This window comes from Chroicocephalus ridibundus, chromosome 1 (genome assembly GCF_963924245.1).
Source record: "Chroicocephalus ridibundus chromosome 1, bChrRid1.1, whole genome shotgun sequence".
Taxonomy (NCBI): domain Eukaryota; kingdom Metazoa; phylum Chordata; class Aves; order Charadriiformes; family Laridae; genus Chroicocephalus; species Chroicocephalus ridibundus.
Genome location: NC_086284.1, coordinates 118826744 through 118843797, shown reverse-complemented (window position 1 = coordinate 118843797; position 17054 = coordinate 118826744). Strand labels below are relative to the sequence as shown.

At 39.7% G+C, this 17054-nt stretch overlaps 1 protein-coding gene across 2 annotated transcripts in view; it reads left to right on the top strand.

The window, feature by feature from the left end:
• CRYBG3 (crystallin beta-gamma domain containing 3) overlaps positions 1-17054 on the top strand; it is a 95797-nt gene that overhangs the window by 16705 nt on the left and 62038 nt on the right. For both annotated transcript variants that reach the window (XR_010072875.1, XM_063348713.1), the window contains exon 3: positions 13285-13721. Coding sequence is in view for 1 of the 2 variants with exons in the window: in XM_063348713.1 (XP_063204783.1) it covers positions 13285-13721 (437 nt within the window). In the remaining variant the exon portion in view is untranslated. The remainder of the gene's footprint in view (positions 1-13284; positions 13722-17054) is intronic.

Genomic DNA, 17054 nt, shown 5'->3' with positions numbered 1-17054 from the left:
TTTGTGGCAGGAAAGTCTGCTACTCAGACTTGTGTTTTTGTAATACTGTACTAAATGTTGGTGCCAATATTAATGCTGTAGCGTTTTGTTCCAAATATTGTTCCAAGTATTTTCTTTGTCTTGCAATAACTTTTTATTTAATTATATTGTCTTTGACCAATGTTTAGAAGTGTAAAGTGTTACAGTGTGCATTACATTATCTTTGAAACAATACCTGATGTTTGCATAGGCTTTATAAGAAAGGTATGGTTTTCATATCACTAGAATGTGCTGGCTGTTCAACTATACCGAGAGCTTCCTAACTTACTTCCCTCTTTCTTAAGCTAATCAAAAATCTTATGATACACTTGAACAGTTTCATATGCATAGTAATGAGTACTTTCATCACTGTAATTTTATATCTTATGTGCACTGAAATTACAACTAGATAGTAAAAACTGATTCAGAGGAGGTGGAGAAAGTTGCCCCCCCTTTTTTTTTTCTGTGAAGAAAATATTTTTCTTTTTTTTTTCTCCTACCACTGCTCCCTCAAGCACACACTTGCATTTTGATAACACCACACTGTCCAGTGCCTGACATCGTCCAAAATAAGCTGTCTTGTGCAAAGATCAAGAGAATGCAACTGAATGGTTGGAGAGAATGGAGACTGTCTCATTAAAAAGGGATAATGTATGGTATTGAAAGATGGTCTGGTTGTATCATTGAGTCATCAAGGTTACTATGGGCTAGAAAAAAAAAATGTTTTGTTGTTATGGAAAGTATACTTTGTGAGGAATGTCTAAATCTATATACCTACATGGATTGGGTTTTGGCAGGTGTCCATACATGGCCATGTCTCTGAACCATGCTTCTACCTAGTTATTTCAGGTGGATGGTGACTAAAAGTTGAAACCATGTTGTGTCCGTCTGTCACCACGTTAATGGGCTATCATGTTTCTGATAGACTTACGTGTAGACTTACATGCTGTGATTTTGTATATTCATTGGCTGTCTCAGCAGGAGCCCAGGGGCAAAATAGCGGGGGAACTGTAAGTCTCTGATTTAGCAGCAAAGGTTGGACATCTAAATTATAGCTGACTGGGTGAGTGGAGCTGGGAAACTTGCTGAGCAACCACAGCAATTTGGCTCTTCTGAGCACTTTCGTTACCAGTTCTGTACTTTACCCCTGCTATTTTTTCCCCTGTGATGAAAGATTTATCTCACAGAGGGAGGAAAAAATATCATTATACTCACCTTATGAAAATAGGAAGCCTGATCTTTCTGTGCCAAGGTGACTTTATCAATCATCATTTGACCACTTTTGAGAAAATATATTACTGAAAAATATTTGCCATGCCTATCAATTCATTGGCAGAATGTACAGCACGACCCACCACTATTTATTTACAGATTTTGCTTTGCTTCTGTTTCTTTGAATTAGAGCTCTAAACGGTACTCAGATTCTGAGTAAATGCTCAATTTCAGGGATGTGATTGCTGAAAAGATGGTTGTGTAGATATAAACCGTTCTTGAACTTCATGTTTAATGTTCTAAGTGTCTGCATTACATAGTGTCCAGTACGTTAGTATATCATTAACCTCACTTTTAGCGCTACAGAGACTTTGTTTTTAAAAGGAATATTGCAACAGTGCTTCCTGCAAAAGTATGTTTCACATACTTTTGCTTTTGGTAATGCCCTTTAAAACAGAGGTTTACAACTGGGACATAGGTATTAGCTGGTTTGTGTGGAACAGCCACCAAATAAACTAACACCGCTACTGTAACGAGCCACGTGCTGGATAAAGTCATGTTAGTATAGTTTTGAAGAAAACACACAATGCTGTTGTTGGACGTGCTTGTACCACAAGTCTAACCTGGCTCCTACCTGTATTACCATACTGTATTAGTAGCAGCGGTGATAGATGCTTGGGGTAGTTTCAGTAGTAGTGAATGGCTTAGATCAAAGGCTTGCCCTGTCTAAGGTTCTCATCCAACTGAAGGCTTTGCTGTTACAGTGTAGGCAAATTCACTTGCCTACCAATCGTCCCCAGATATCATTCCTGTAGCGGTGCATGGAGGAAATAGCATATTATCATAGAAGGGTAGAATCATATCACAGAAAGGTTTGGGTTGGAAGGAACCTTGAAGATCATCTAGTTCCAACCCCCCTGCCATGGGCAGCGACACCTCCCACTAGACCAGCTTGCTCAGAGCCCCATCCAGCCTGGCCTTGAACACTTCCAGGGATGGGGCATCCACAACTTCTCTGGGCAACCTGTTCCAGTGTCTCACCATCCTCACAGTAATGAATTTCTTCCTAATATCTAATCTAAATCTCCCCTCTTTCAGTTTAAAACCATTTCCCCTTGTCCTATTGCAACGCTCCCTGATAAAGAGTCCCTCCCCATCTCTCCTGTAGTCCCCCTTTTGGTACTGAAAGGCTGCTATGAGGTCTCCCTGGAGCCTTCTCTTCTCCAGGCTGAACAACCCCAGCTTCTTCAGCCTGTCTACATAGGAGAGGTGCTCCAGCCCTCTGAGCATCTTTGCAGTCCTCCCTTCAACAGATCCATGTCCTTCTTGTGTTGAGGGCCCCAGAGCTGGATTCAGTACTCGAGGTGTGTTCTCACAAACTCCAGGTGGGCTCTCGTGAGAGCAGAGTAGAGGGGCAAAATCACCTCTCTCAACCTGCTGTCCATGCTTCTTTTGATGCACCTCAGGATGCAGTTGGCTTTCTGGGCTGCGAGTGCACATTGCCAGCTCATGTTGAGCTTCTCATCAACCAAAACCCCCGAGTCCTCCTCCTCAGGGTGTTTCTCAATCCATTCTCCACCCAGCCTGTATTTGCACTTGGGATTGACCCAACCCATGTGCAGGACCTTGCACTAGCCCTTGTTGAACGTCCTCAGATTTGCACAGGCCCACCTCTCAAGCCTGTCCAGGTCCCTCTGGATGGCATCTCTTCCCTCCAGCATGTTGACTGTACCACACAGCTTGGTGTTGTCAGCGAACTTGCTGAGGGTGCGCTGAATCAACTGTGTTGTCCCTCTTGCCAACAAAGATGTTAAACAGCACTGGGCCTAATATGATCCCTGAGGAATGCCACTTGTCACTGGTTGCCACTTGGACATCAAGCCATTGACGGCAACTCTTCGACTGTGACCATCCAGCCCATTCCATACCCGCTGAGTGGTTCATCTGTCAAATCCATGTCTCTCCAATGTAGAGACAAGGAGGTTATGTGGGACAGTGTCAAATGCTTTGCACAAGTCCAGATAGTCAGTTGCTCTTTCCTTATCCACCAATGTTGTAACCCTGTTGGAGGCGGCCACCAAATATGCCAGGCACAATTTGTTTTTAATGAAGCCATGTTGGCAGTCACTGATCACGTCCTTGTTTTCCATGTGCCTTAACGTAGTTTCCAGGAGGATCTGCTCCATGATCTTGCCAGGCACGGAAGTGAGACTGACTGGCCTGTAGTTCCCCACATCTTCCTTTTTTCCCTTTTTAAAAATGGGGGTTATGTTTCCCCTTTTTCCAGTCAGCAGGAGCTTGACTGGACTATCACAACTTTTCAAATATGATGGATAGTGGCTTAGCAAATTCATCTGCCAGTTCCATCAGGACCCGCTGATGCATCTCATCAGGTCCCATGGATTTGTGCACCTTGAGGTTCCTTAGATGGTCTCAGACCTGATCTTCTCCTACTATAGGTGACTTCTCATTCTCCCAGACCCTGCCTTTGCCTTCTGCAATTTGGGCAGTGTGGCTAGAGCACATGCCATTGAAGACTGTGGCAAAGAGGTCATTGAGTACCTCAGCCTTCTCGATATCCTGGGTAAACAGGCCTACTGTTTCCTTCCAGAGAGGGCCCACATTTTCCCTAGTCTTCCTTTTATCACTTATATACCTGTAGAAGCCATTCTTGTTGCCCTTGATATCCCTGTTCAGATTTAATTCTATTGGGGTTTTAGCTTTCTTAACCTGATCCCTGGCTGCTCAGACAATTTCTCTGTGTTCCTCCTAGGCTACCTGTCCTTACTCCTACCCTCTGTAGGCTTCATTTTCCATTTGAGATTGTCCAGGAGCCCCTTGTTCATCCATGCAGGGCTCCTGGTGTTATTGCCTGACTTCCTCTTTGTTGGGATGCGTTGCTTCCGAGCTTGGGGGAGGTGATCCTTGAATATTAGCCAGCTTTCTTGGGCCCCTCTTCCCTCCAGGGCTTTATGCCATGGTACTCTACCAAGAAGATCCCTGAAGAGGCCAATGTCTGCTCTCCTGAAGTCCAGGGTAGTGAGCTTGCTGAGCACCTTCCTCGCTGCCCTAAGGATCTTGAACTCCATTTTCCCATAACTGATTAGGAAGGAATTCTTAAGCATGTGAGCTCTGTCAGGCAAATGCAAAAGTTTCAAAAAGTAGGTACAAATACAATATACCAAATGTATAATTTAGACCTCAGTATTTCAGTAGCTTTAAATACTTTATAATTTGGCCCACAGGCTCAAGCCTGGGTGCTAGTTGCCTGGATTAACCAGAGGTGTCTCAGTCTTCATAGAAAACACAAGGGCAGAAAGTACTGCAAAGATTATCTAGTCCACTCCTCTGCCCCAAGGTGAGATCTCTGTATCTGTGTCATACCTGGTAGAAGTTTGTCTAACTTGTTCTCAAAGACCTCCAGGGATGGAGATCTCTAAGATCTCTGCAACTTCACCAGACAACTGTTCTACCAATTTTATAAACCTTGTAATTAGGAAGTAATTTTCTTAACATCCTATCTAAATCTTTCTTGCTACAAATTAAACCTGGTGCTAATTGTCCTCTGAAAAGTACTCCTGTATACTGTGAACATGGAGAAGAGATTATTCTGTAGACCTGCTTTCTCACATGAATTTCATTTCAAGGTAACATAAAGATGGCTGTATTTAAGCGGTAGACATAGTATTAAAATTTGATGGCAAGGACTGCAATTATGTGATAAGATGGAGCCAGATTCTTTTTGGAGTGCAATAAATAGGACAAAAGGCAACAGGTGCAAGTTGGAACATGGGAAATTCCAGTCACCTATAAGAATTTTTTCTTCTTCTTTTTTTTTTTTTTCTTCTTTTTTCCCCCCTTTAACGTAAGGGTGGTCAGATACTGGAACAGGTTGCCCAAGGAAGTTGCAGAATCTTTATCCTGGGAAATACTCAAAAAGCAGCTGGATGAAGCCCTGCTCTAACTGGAGCTGCTTTGACCAGGAGCTTAGATTATGTGACCTCCTTAGCCACATTCCTTCAGCCTAATTTGTTCTGTAATTCTCTGTCACATCATTTCCATCTGATGTGTGAATTCACATAAGCTTTACAAAAAGTTGCACGAACTTGCAGAGTATACGTAGCTGTTCTTCCTGAATGTCCATAATTCTGACTTTATAATTAGTTTTTCCAAGTTCTACAAAAAGTTAGAAAGCAAAATTAAGCCCAGTTAACTACATACTTTTCCATATAACATGTGTTTTTTATAATATTGTCATGGTTTTATTTTATATTGTCTTTTTTTCATACGTATGTTATCTAAGTAATGTCTGCTCAGCCTGTGAGTGAATGCCTGTTGAATACCTGTGTCTTAGACCTAGTAATTAGAAATCAGAGAGGGATTCTTGGTCTTTTGGGAGTTGAGAGAGGTGGACTATTACTGCCAACCATGAATTTCTTAAAAACCTGAGAGGTACTTAGAAAAACTGTTGCTGTTGCTGCCCACAACAACAAATGCAAGACAAAACCAAAATGTTTTTTGCAGTTTGCATAATCAAGATTTCTCTTGTGGAACCTGAAAGCAGACCTCTTTCTCTTTGGCAATGATGTAGACTTTTGTTGAAATGGAATTTTATAGACAAGTACAGAGTACCTTCTGGTTTCCCAGGACGCTTTGTTAGATTAATGATGTTAACAGCTGTATGTGTTCATGAAGACATTTCAAGATCATCCTATCTAAAGTCCTGGTAAATTCCTTTGCCATACCGATTTTTAGAAAGGATAATCGTGAAATATGCTTCCCTCTCTACTACTTCACTTTTTCAAAGAAGGGATCTTGCGCAGAGAACTTTGTTTCAGGATGGGTGGAAAAAAAAGGGGGGGGGGTGTCTTAAACCTTGCTCATTTTGGCACAGAAAACTACCGAGGAAACAAGTGAGAAGCAGAAGTGTGGTGCCAGATGCTATAGCCTGCCAACAGAATATGAGTATGGGTGGAAATTGCACTGTCTCACCCCATTCCCAGTGCACTGCCTGCTTGTGTACACCTTCTGCATTGAAAAAGTGAATTTCACCTTTTTTTATTTTATTTTCAAACTCGGGGAATTGTCAAGTATAAGAGAATAAAAAAATTTTCACATTTATGAAAACATTTACGCTAAAAGGCAATGGAAGTGTAATACTGGGAGATTTAGAGGAAAGAACAGAATAAGTCAGACAATTTAATTCTGTTCTCTCTGTCTCTATACTAGACCTTGTAGTAGTAAGGCGATAGTTACATACTGAGAAGTGAGTAACAATTCTTAATCTTTAATCAGAGCTTTACAATAATTTCGGCACAAAATTCAGACAGGAGAAATTTTGATGTAACTTTGCAAGTGGTGTAAACAGAATTTTTTAAAATTATAACGTTCACTTTGTCATTCTGGGGGCTTTGACTGAGTTTACCATTCCCTGTAAAGGTGACCCAGCAGAAACTTTATTTCTAATTGTACCTCCTTTCTCTCTACCTTTTCATTTGAAGTGTTCACCCTTACCACCTTGGTTTTTGTTCTCTTGTCATGGAAGGTGAGTCTGGATACTTCCTCAGATTTTAGGAGAACACTAGAGTTTCAGAGAATGTTTCCTCTTTTCTTTCCTCATCTAACAAATTAAATCTGCATTAAGGACTCCTTGGTGTTTCAAGAATTCAAATGTATAAACAAATTTTTAAAGCCCCAGTGCTGAACTTTCAACAGAGGCAGTTGTCTTTCCAGATTTTAAATAGTCATTTAATTTAAATAGGTTTATTTTTAAAAATGCAAAACCGATACAGTTTAACTAAAAGTCCCTTCCTGTTGTTTAACTTTTACTCATGATTGTGAAGATGCCATGATTTAATTAGTTTTCTAGTTACTCTTTTCTTCCAGGTTGTCATGACCTGATTTTTTCATGTCAAAACAAGCAGAGAAAGGAAGATGTGGAAGGAAAACTTTGCAGTATAAAAAAGCCAAAATCTTCAAAGGTTCAAAGCATCGGTTATTTGTAGAGATACAGAACTCACCTTTAACTTAAATCCCCACAAAACCCTAAGGCTGTCTTTGTTAATCTTTTGGGTTTTTTTTCTTTTTACAAGTATTTAAAAGGTGTTAGTTAAGACTAAATAGTTTTTGACAATGGTGGAACTCCTTTGCATCATCTCCATCACCATTCTAATTACTGGCATAAATAAGGAAACCCCACTTTGACTGCATGTTTTTTAAATCCATTTTTCTCGTGAACGCTATCAACAGTGGACTTTTAGGAGTTCTCAGCTTATTGTGTATTTTACTGTCTGATAGTACCTTTTCTTGATTTTTTTCTTAATACTATGCCAGTTTTCTTAGGTCTTGTTCCTAATCTATGTCTTGCTATGTCTGGTTCTTTTTCATTAGGTTTCTGTATGTATTGCCTCCCATTGCTTGAGAATACTTAACTTCTTTTCCTCACAGTAGTTGAAAAAACTAAAGCTTATTTCATGTGTGGATTTATTGTACCTCAGTGTGTCCTCCTCATTGCAAACGAGTCTGCTGAAAAACATGCAGTAGTTACTCATTGTGGGGATGTACTAGTCTGGCAGCAACTCAAGCTATTTCACTGTGGATTTTGTTTAGCATATTACTGTTCAAATTGAATGAGATGCTCATAATTGTTAAATGAAATGTAGCCATTTTAGCTATGGTGAAAGGTCAAAGTTAAGGCTAGGAACGTGGTTAATTTTCCAGTATTAGAGCACCCAACACTTTAATCTGCAACTCTTAAACTATTTCTACATGTTAGCAAACAAATTCTGGAGTAGTGCTATGACCATTTCTTTGATGAGTAAATTGAGATGTTGGGGTCAAATGGTGTCTTGAAGGTCCCTGGGATGAATCAGCGATAATTCTAAAATCCTGATGTCTGGCCGTCTTCTCTCACAACTGCAGGGAGATGGGGTGGTTAAAGTGCACAAGCCTATCTGTGCAATATGCAGAATGTCCTCCATCAGCAGCTGCCAGTGCAGCAGGACAGACAGTCTGTGAGAGGTCTCCATGTGGCTGGCTGGAGTTTCTGCTTCGTAATGAGCATTTGTTCATGAGGGGGTGCAATCTGAAATGTCTGGCTGTTGTGGCTGGAAGCTAATTTCTTTATTCATGGAGATCAGATCTGTGTTTTAATGCTGTTAATGTTTTCATTTCATTCACTTGTTAGGGCAATAAAAGAGATTGTATTCTTGGCAGATGGACGTAACCCCTGCCGAATGAGAACCTCTGGCAATTTGAACTTTTGCCACTGAACTGCTGAGAGACAGCGGCTACCAGGGCGGGTGTTCTCAGCTGGTACAAGGCAAATCTGCCAAAGCAATCCCTTTTCAGGGTGCTGTTGCACCACTGCAGCTGCACTTTGGGGCGGCTGTTCACACCGGTAGCAAACCCTGAGCCTGACTGCGTAGGTGCAATTAGGCTTTGGGCGTATGTCTGTGCTACAGTCAGGAATGGATTACAGCCTGCAAAACATACCTAGTCTACCATTGAATAAATTAGCTCAGATAAGAATCACGCTTGAGACATGACATCTTGGGCTTGTCTTTTGAGTCCTGGCTGCCAGACTTCTCTGCAGCGGTTGCTCCAGCAAGGTGAGACTGCACTACCTGACTGCACAGTAGAGACAGCTTCAGCTATCGCTGCAGTCTCTTCAGTCACCTGATTTAAGTCATAATCTTGTTTCACGCTCTGTTGAGCTTCCCCTCTGCAACAGCCTCATTGCGTGTGAGGTCACAGGACCATAGGATAATTCAGGTTGAAGGGACCCCAGGATGTCATTTAGCCCAACCTCCTGCTTAAAGCAGGCTCAGCTATAAGGTCAGACCAGGTTACCCAGGGCTTGCCTGGTGAAACTTTGAGTAATGAGTTGCTAAAGGAATAAAAGCTAATTAAAGCTTTATGAAGCATGTCACAAGCAGGAAAGCTCACGGAGAGTGGGAAAGGGGAGGCAAGGGGAAAATTGATGACAGTCCGTATACAAAAGGAGCAGAAAGAAACACTATGGCAGGAAAACTTTTTTGCTTGCATCAGCAAGCATCTCAAAGGGCATCTGGCAGGTAGGTTTTCATCCATAAACTATTCTTTGCAGTGTTAGCCTGATAAGCTGTTCAGACTGCTGTGACACTGGAAGAGGATTTTTTATTTTTCTTTTTTAACTGATGACATGAGGTGTAACTAATATGAGAGTCACTGGTATTCTTCCAGTGTTGCAAATATCAAACTGCTGAAGCCTAATTGCAGCGCAGATGCAACTGCTCTGTCAAGGTCAACTAAAGGCCCCGACTGTTGAAAACTGGTGGGATATACCAGGGAAAGGGTTACTTTGATTATACCCTATGCCCCTGCCTTTTTTTCCTGAGCATTTGCTGGGGGCCTCTGTCAGAGATGAGCTCAGAGAAAGGCATGGGAAATAATAAGTGAAAGTTATCATGATGATGCCTCGTGGAATTGCCATCATACTGCTGTGTTCATTGGGCGCTTGTGCCTGAAGGAAGGCTTCTGCTGTGTTAAAGGCTTACTGGCTTTACAGATCATATGCGTTTGTCTCTGTAATTTGAATATGCCACTAACTTAAAATACAAACTTCAAAATCTGTAGCAGGAACAGTTGTGTTTGTGTAATGCCTAAACAGTGGCTTAAACTTTGAATTGAGATTTTATGGGCAAATGATAAAACACCAATAGCTCATGCTGTCTTTTATAGCAAAGAGGAGCAGGAGGGATAATATATGGAGAGTAGGATTGATTATATTGAAGGGAGGAAAGAAGGATTTGCATAGTTTCTGTGCTGGGACTTAATATCCATGTATATCTTCAAGTAAGCACAGTGTAAATGCTCTCCCGGGCATTTTTTTTTTTTATGGAACACACTATTAACCTTAAGGTTAAAGGTATGGAAGGACCCTTTCATATTAAAACTTCCTGTTCTTTTGATTTACCAAAAGTTAAGTAAGATTAAAGAGGAAGGAAAAGTCTAAATAGATTACTGTTTCTGGAAACAGAGACTACAAAACAGCTTTTCATGCACGGCATGAATTATGCTTACAAAGAAGCAGCACAGTCTTTACAAGCGTTCCGTCTCAGAGCTGCTAGGGGAAGAATTTCACATGTAGAGATTTAGCCATATTTGAAATCTCAGTTCCTAATAGGAAAAAAACCCCACTAGTTCCTGAATACAAATTACTTTAAAAAAAAAAAAAAAAAGGGCAGCCAAAACCCAACCAACCAACCAACAACAACAAACCAACAAAAAACCGTAATACTAAACTGTTGACAAGTTTTGAATGTAGTATTTTCTTTTATAGTTAATGCATTGAGCTGTTAACTTAATAGATATTGTAGTAATTAATATTAATTTTGTAGCCTATAATGGTTATATCTGCAGAGAAAATAATAGGATTCATGTGCACTTCCTGCACCGAGATACTCTTTTAAATCTGACAAATTTGTGTGAATGATACTAATCACAGAACAAGGGAGAAATGCCTTCCCTCACTTAAATCAAAAACTGGTATTGAAGAATACTGAGATATTAATCAAAGGGAAGGAAGAAACTGTGACAGTAGAATCATAGAATTGCTGAAGTTGGAAGGGACCTTTAAGATCATCAAGTCCAACCTTTAACCTACCCTGACAAAAGCCACTTCTAAACCATGTCCCTCAGTGCCCCATCTACCCTTTTTTTTTAAACACCTCCAGGGATGGTGAATCCACCACCTCCCTGGGCAGCCTATTCCAGTGTTTAATAACCCTTTCAGTGAAAAAATGTTTCCTAATATCCAGTCTAATGACAGTAGAACTTTGAAGTTGACTATGGTGCATCATTCATGTATTACCAAATTTTGGAAACTAATTTTTTCCTTATTTCTGTTTTCTATTTCCTTATGCAAAGTACTTAGTTTCTATGAGATAAAGTTATTTATTCAAGAGATGCATCCCAGTTTTGCATGTTACTTGCATAGTTTGCCTAGGACTGAAGATAGCAGCCAGGACTGTAGTACATCTGTAAGCTGCACTACTGTTTGTCTTCATTTCCAGGAGTGGGTTTGGGTCGAGTTGACTTGTAAAGGAGTAAATCCCTGAATAGCACAGGGACGACTACATCCCTTTGTGACACATCAGCTATTGATTAGTGCAGTATGTGGGGAAGCAGGTGGGATTTGTCACGGGTGGGATGAAGAAAGGCTAGTTTGACTTAGCCCACTTTTGAAAGTTTACTTATAAGTTTAATGTGGTTGTTTAACTGTCTTGCTTGTATGTAGAAAAGAGAGGTTGTATGGATTTCTCAAGCACAAACCAGTGCCATTCAATTTCTATCCTCACATAATTCCATTTTCAATACATGCATAAGATCACTTAATATTAAGCAATTGTATCTACTCTTTGTATGAAAAAGGTGAAAAAATATTTCTTGAAGATTAAAGACCACTGCTCCAATATCACTAACGATAACTTGCAAGCTTTTAAGAAATTGCTGTTCCCCAAGGATTAAACTGTGTTCATTAAAACACACTTTTTCATTATCAATACGATCCTAGATGGGCTATTGACAAATAAGCCTACTTGTTTATTTTAGGTTACCTGAAACAAATACATCCTCACATTGTAATAGGATTAGTGATGTATGAAAGTAGTAGCTTTCTGCTGAGATTGGATGGGTAGATGTTATCCAATTTGAAACAATTACTCTTACCCAAAGGTATTGTTGGCACAATTAAAATTTGCATAGGACTTTTTTGTTCCATGTTCTCCTTTTCTGCTCCTGTTGAGCAGAATAGATTTCATCTAAGAAAACCTGGGGTAACTTTATTCTGTTTTAATAAACTGTGTTGAAACAGGGATTGAAATTACAAGGATTGTACTGTAAAAATACAGCAGCAATAGCATATAGCACCTGCTATGAAAGGTGAGGATGAAGGGGAGGTGCTCCCCAGAAAATTTTAGTCCAGGAAAAAAACATTTGCAGATTGTGAAGCTGAAAACGTGGTGTTTGGGAAGCCTACCAGTGAAGATGCATCATGTTTTTGGGCAGATGGTCTTGGCAGAAGTAGCATGGGCTTGGGCAGTGGCTCTTGGATCTCCAAGAGAAGCTAACACCAAGGAAACTGAAGGGCATAAACTGGTGAGGAACAGAGCGTGTCTTGCCCCTGGAGGCAGATGCTCAGCTGAGTGGAAGGAAGAAGTGAACTGGTGGTTTAAATGAGGTGAAGCCCTGCCTTAGTACTAATTATTTTCAGTTAGAAAATAATTCCAGTTCACAGTCAGAGCTGGCTGGCAGTTCACAAGGTCGTGGGTGTGCAGGGGTAGTGGTGTGTAGGACTCTGGCAGTATGGAAGACTGTGCAGTTCAAGCATTGTAGACTCTGAAGCTGTGTGAGACTACAAAGAGATTTGGAAGTACAGCTGTGCAGTTAATTGCATGTGGAGTTGAAGGAAAGCTGGCCAGAGGGTGCAACATGGTGTCGCTAAAGATAGGGGATAGGATTAATCTCTGGCATGTGAGTTGAGTTCCTTTTATCCAGATTCTGTTCTTGATTCTCCTGGGTTTTTTACAAGTGCAGGTTACCTTCAGTTTAAAGTTACAGTATGTTTGTGTTTTGCTATGGTGTTCTTGAGTATATTTGCAAGCTGAAGACTGTTCATCTCATAAGTGCGTATAGATTTGTTTGTGAAGCTGTGCTTCTTGAGCAGATTAGAGTCTGAAGTGTGAAAAATTGTTCCTTGCTTCTTCCTTTTTTTTTTTTCCTGCAAGTTGAAGCAATTGTTCGCCATCTGTTCTTCTGTACTTTACTTCCACAGCAGCTGCTTTGTGCATCTTCTAGCCCGTGTAGTCTTTTGGGCTTTTTGTAGACTAGGGACCTTTTTTAGTACAAAAAGAGAAGAAGAGAGCACAGGACACTGATGTTAAAATGAACCTTTAAACAACAGATACCCTGAAAGAAATACAATGCATAGGAGCAAGTTAAAATTAATGAATTTGGGAATGTATGAAAATGACAGGAAATATCTTCTTTATGTGCTTCTTGTATTTGTCTTAGGTTTGTCAAAATGAAGAGAAGAACCATTCCACAGAAGAACTTAGCAAGTCTGAAATCCAGGATGAGCTGAAAAAGGCTAATAGCCTTCCTAGTTTGACTCCTGGAATCAAAACAGCAGATAAAGACAAGCAACCCCGAGAAGGTTTTTTTCATTTTCTTGGAAGCTTATTTAATATTGCAACAAAATCTTCTTTGGTAGAATCTAAACCCTCCACCTTCCAAAATGAACCCAACAGATGTGAAAAGGATTTACAGAACACAAATACCCTTCCGGAGGGGACACAGCCAAAGCGTCCGAGAATTGAAGAGCCTATCTGTTCTACAGCTAAAATAAAAGAGGATTCTGTAAATAAAGATGATGCCATCTTAAATAATATTGGGAAAGATATCTCACAGGATCTGCAAGGAGGCTGGAAGCGATCTGCAGATGCACAAAAGTAAGTTTTATAATTTAGTATTAAATATCTTGATGTTTGTGTGTGTGTGTGCGCACAGAACTATTTTGAACAAGTTCTGCTGACAAATGACTGTCATTTCTAAGGATGATTGGAGTGTCCCTGACTCGACTTTGTGCAAAACTGTAGTAGCAACTATCTTAAATAAATGAGAAGTCAGCTGCAACAAAGTACAACTTTAAAGAAGGTTTTCTAGAAGTCTCCTGACTATGGATAGATCCAGTGTAGATCCGTCTAAGTGTTAAGAGAGATTAAAGTTGTAGCATTTAGAAATACACTTAGTATTGTAGATATGCTTTAAAAAAAAAAAAAGCGTAAAGAGCTTATTTCCATCCATATTGTGGGCTAAATAAAGGTTTGAATGTTTGTCCTTTTTATATCTCACTAGTTCAGTGGTTTTACTTATGCAAGTAAGGTTTCCTCATTTTTAAATTATCTTTCCTGGTTTATTTGACTTGGTGATTTTAGCTTATGTTTTCCCTTGTTCTTTGGGGTTTTCCTGTAATGTAAAGAAAGTTATATAAAATACTCAATTAGCCTCAATATGGAACATCCTTAACAGTCCTGTAATGTTTCCAAATAAGATTTCCAAAAAAATGGTGCCAAGGGCATCAATGTGTGTTTGAGAGTAGAAAAGCGAAAACATTGGCTGTGGTCCACACCGTATATTACAAAATCTTTCTTACCATGGCATAAACATAAATAATAGTATTCCAAAAACATTTGTAGCTGTTATGTTGAATAGTTGACTATGTATGGGCCAGTACAGCATAGGTTTGGAGTTAGGTGTGTATGTATGAGTGTGGTATCCGTCCAGTTTTTGATAGGTGTGTAGAATACGGACTTGTCCCCAGGCAATGAATCTGTAATGTTTACTCAGACTCTCAATACTGACCAGGATATTTATTTCAAATTGAAGCTGAAAGTAATGATTTGGAGTAACCAATAATTATATCACAGTGCTCCTGCTTATGTGCAGAATGGGGCAATGTACTGAGAAGAAACACCTTTTTTTTTTTTTTTTTTTTTTTTTTCCCCCGGTGACAGTTTTAAAACTAATTTGAGTTATGCTCAGTATATAAATCTGTGGTATGTGAAGTGTTTCACCTCCATACAGGAGGTCAGAGATTCCCGAAGTAGCCACTTAATTAATTTCACTTCCATATTGGGGATGTCTCCAGGACTCTGTCCTTATTTATTATTCAGTAGACTAATGATTTGCGGTGTCTGTCATTCACCTTTGTATTATAAATAGGTGACTAAGTGATAGGATACCTATACAGGTGAACTTAAGACTGTATTTCCACCACCAAAATAGAGTACTGTTTGTAGTTAATAATAATGGTTTTGTTCTCGTGAGTACTCTGGTTTGGTGTGTGACATGGTCAACTGTTTTTTATTACAGATTCTTATCATAGTAACACACATCTGACTGACCTTTTTCCAAACTGCACGTTGCAGCCCAGCACCACCACTTCATTCACCACAATATAGAAGAAAATTTCTCCTCCCCTTAGTTGTTGTTATCTGGAGAGGCCTAGGAGCATTATGTTACTCAGTCTAGTTCCTGAACAAACTGTATTTCTTAAAACCTGTTGGACAGGCTGGCTTGCTGCATCAGTCTCTTGCTGCAATTTGCTGTTTCTGTAGTATACTCTGCAAACCAGCAGATAAGTCGCCTGCCATTGTGCCAGGGGCCATCCAGAGATACAAGAAAAGTCACTCCTTGCCTCAAAGAGAGCTTAGTCAAAAAGTAGATGTTAATAGATCTTTTTCATTTTTTGCTTCATTACACATAGTTTCTTCTGTGTTGTTTCTCAGCATATTTTCTGCTGTACTTTCTTCAGTGTTTGCTCTTTTTCTCCTTCTCTCCATCCACAGCTACTGATTGTATTATTCAGTTTGCAGTGGTAGTTTGTCATCTATACAGGTTTTTTTTTCTTAATCTCTTCCCCAACAAAGTCAGTCCTCTTATATGCTTTGCACCTCTAACCTACCTTGAGTCTCTCCTGTCTGTTCAGATGAATATGAATCTTGGAGACTCAACTGAAGGCCCAGCATGTGGTGAACAAAACATGGCAATCAGACCCTGCAGTAAGTGGATGAGGGGCAGCCATGGTCAGCCCTTACAAAGTCAGTCTTTTTTTTTTTTTTTTTTTCTCCACCATTTGCCTGGCTGATGCAATAAGGAGCTGGTGCACATCTTTCCTTCCAGTTAGAAACCTCTGACTGCTGCTGGCTTTTCAAAGTGTACACATGAGCTTTGTTTGACTTCACCATTTTATTGATACCTACAGGCCTGTGAGCAGGAGCAGTGGAAGTGACAGAATGTCTTGGCGTTTTTTTTTTTTTTCTGCTCTGTTCATATTACACTAATGCAACTGAGTAGATCTTGAGCAGTGAACTGATAAGATGTGGGCAGTCTGTATGCACAGTTTAGAGGGTCTGATAGTATTCATTTGCTTCTTGCATTGATTTTTATTAAGGCATTAATAAAAGCTTAGAGAGTTCAGAATGTGAGGGTATTAACTTACTGAAGTGACCTCCTTGCTCTGTGCAAATATTTTTAGGTTGTTTTGGTTTTCTTGAAATCAAAGTTGCAGTTGGCATTTTCAATTGACAATATTTTGACATTGTTCTATAATATTAGATAACATATTCAAATCGGTGTAGATACTTCTCATGGTTAGGCAAGCGCATAAAAATGTGTGTTGCTAGTTTGGAGGTAGGGGTGAGTAGATCTATGTACAGAATTAAGTTTTTCCATGGAAAATGACTTTTTTAAATGGAAGAAAACTAACAGGTTTTTTGTTGTAGCTGCTGTAAAATCAGGCAAACATTAAACCAGTCATTTTCCTTTTAAACTCGTACTCAGAAGTACAGTGTACATTCTGCCCTTTTTGGCTCAGGATACAAACAAGTTAGTCTCTGTAACTTTTGTGTATATTTTTCTATGCCTGACTACCCAATGTGAACTGTGTTTCTGAAGCAATTAGTAAAGAGAAATTGAAATGACATTGTGGAAGCAGAGTTTTGCACTGTTTACCTTTTTAAAAATTTGAATCAAGGATGCCTCTTCTTCTGGAAGTGATTATGCCAGGTTTATTCTCTTCTGGTTTATAAAAGTTTAAAGGATATAGAGCCGTTTTTTTTTTTTTTTTCTCTTCAGTACTAGCTAGCTTCTTTACTAAATAGACTAACTGGTATTCGTTTAGCTTAGTTAAATTGTGAAAGTGCTCTTGATTGCTGAGGATTGGCTGGATAGTTTTGTAGAAAGTGCTAAGAAGTAGTTGGAAGTGGGTGGTAAAAGCACAT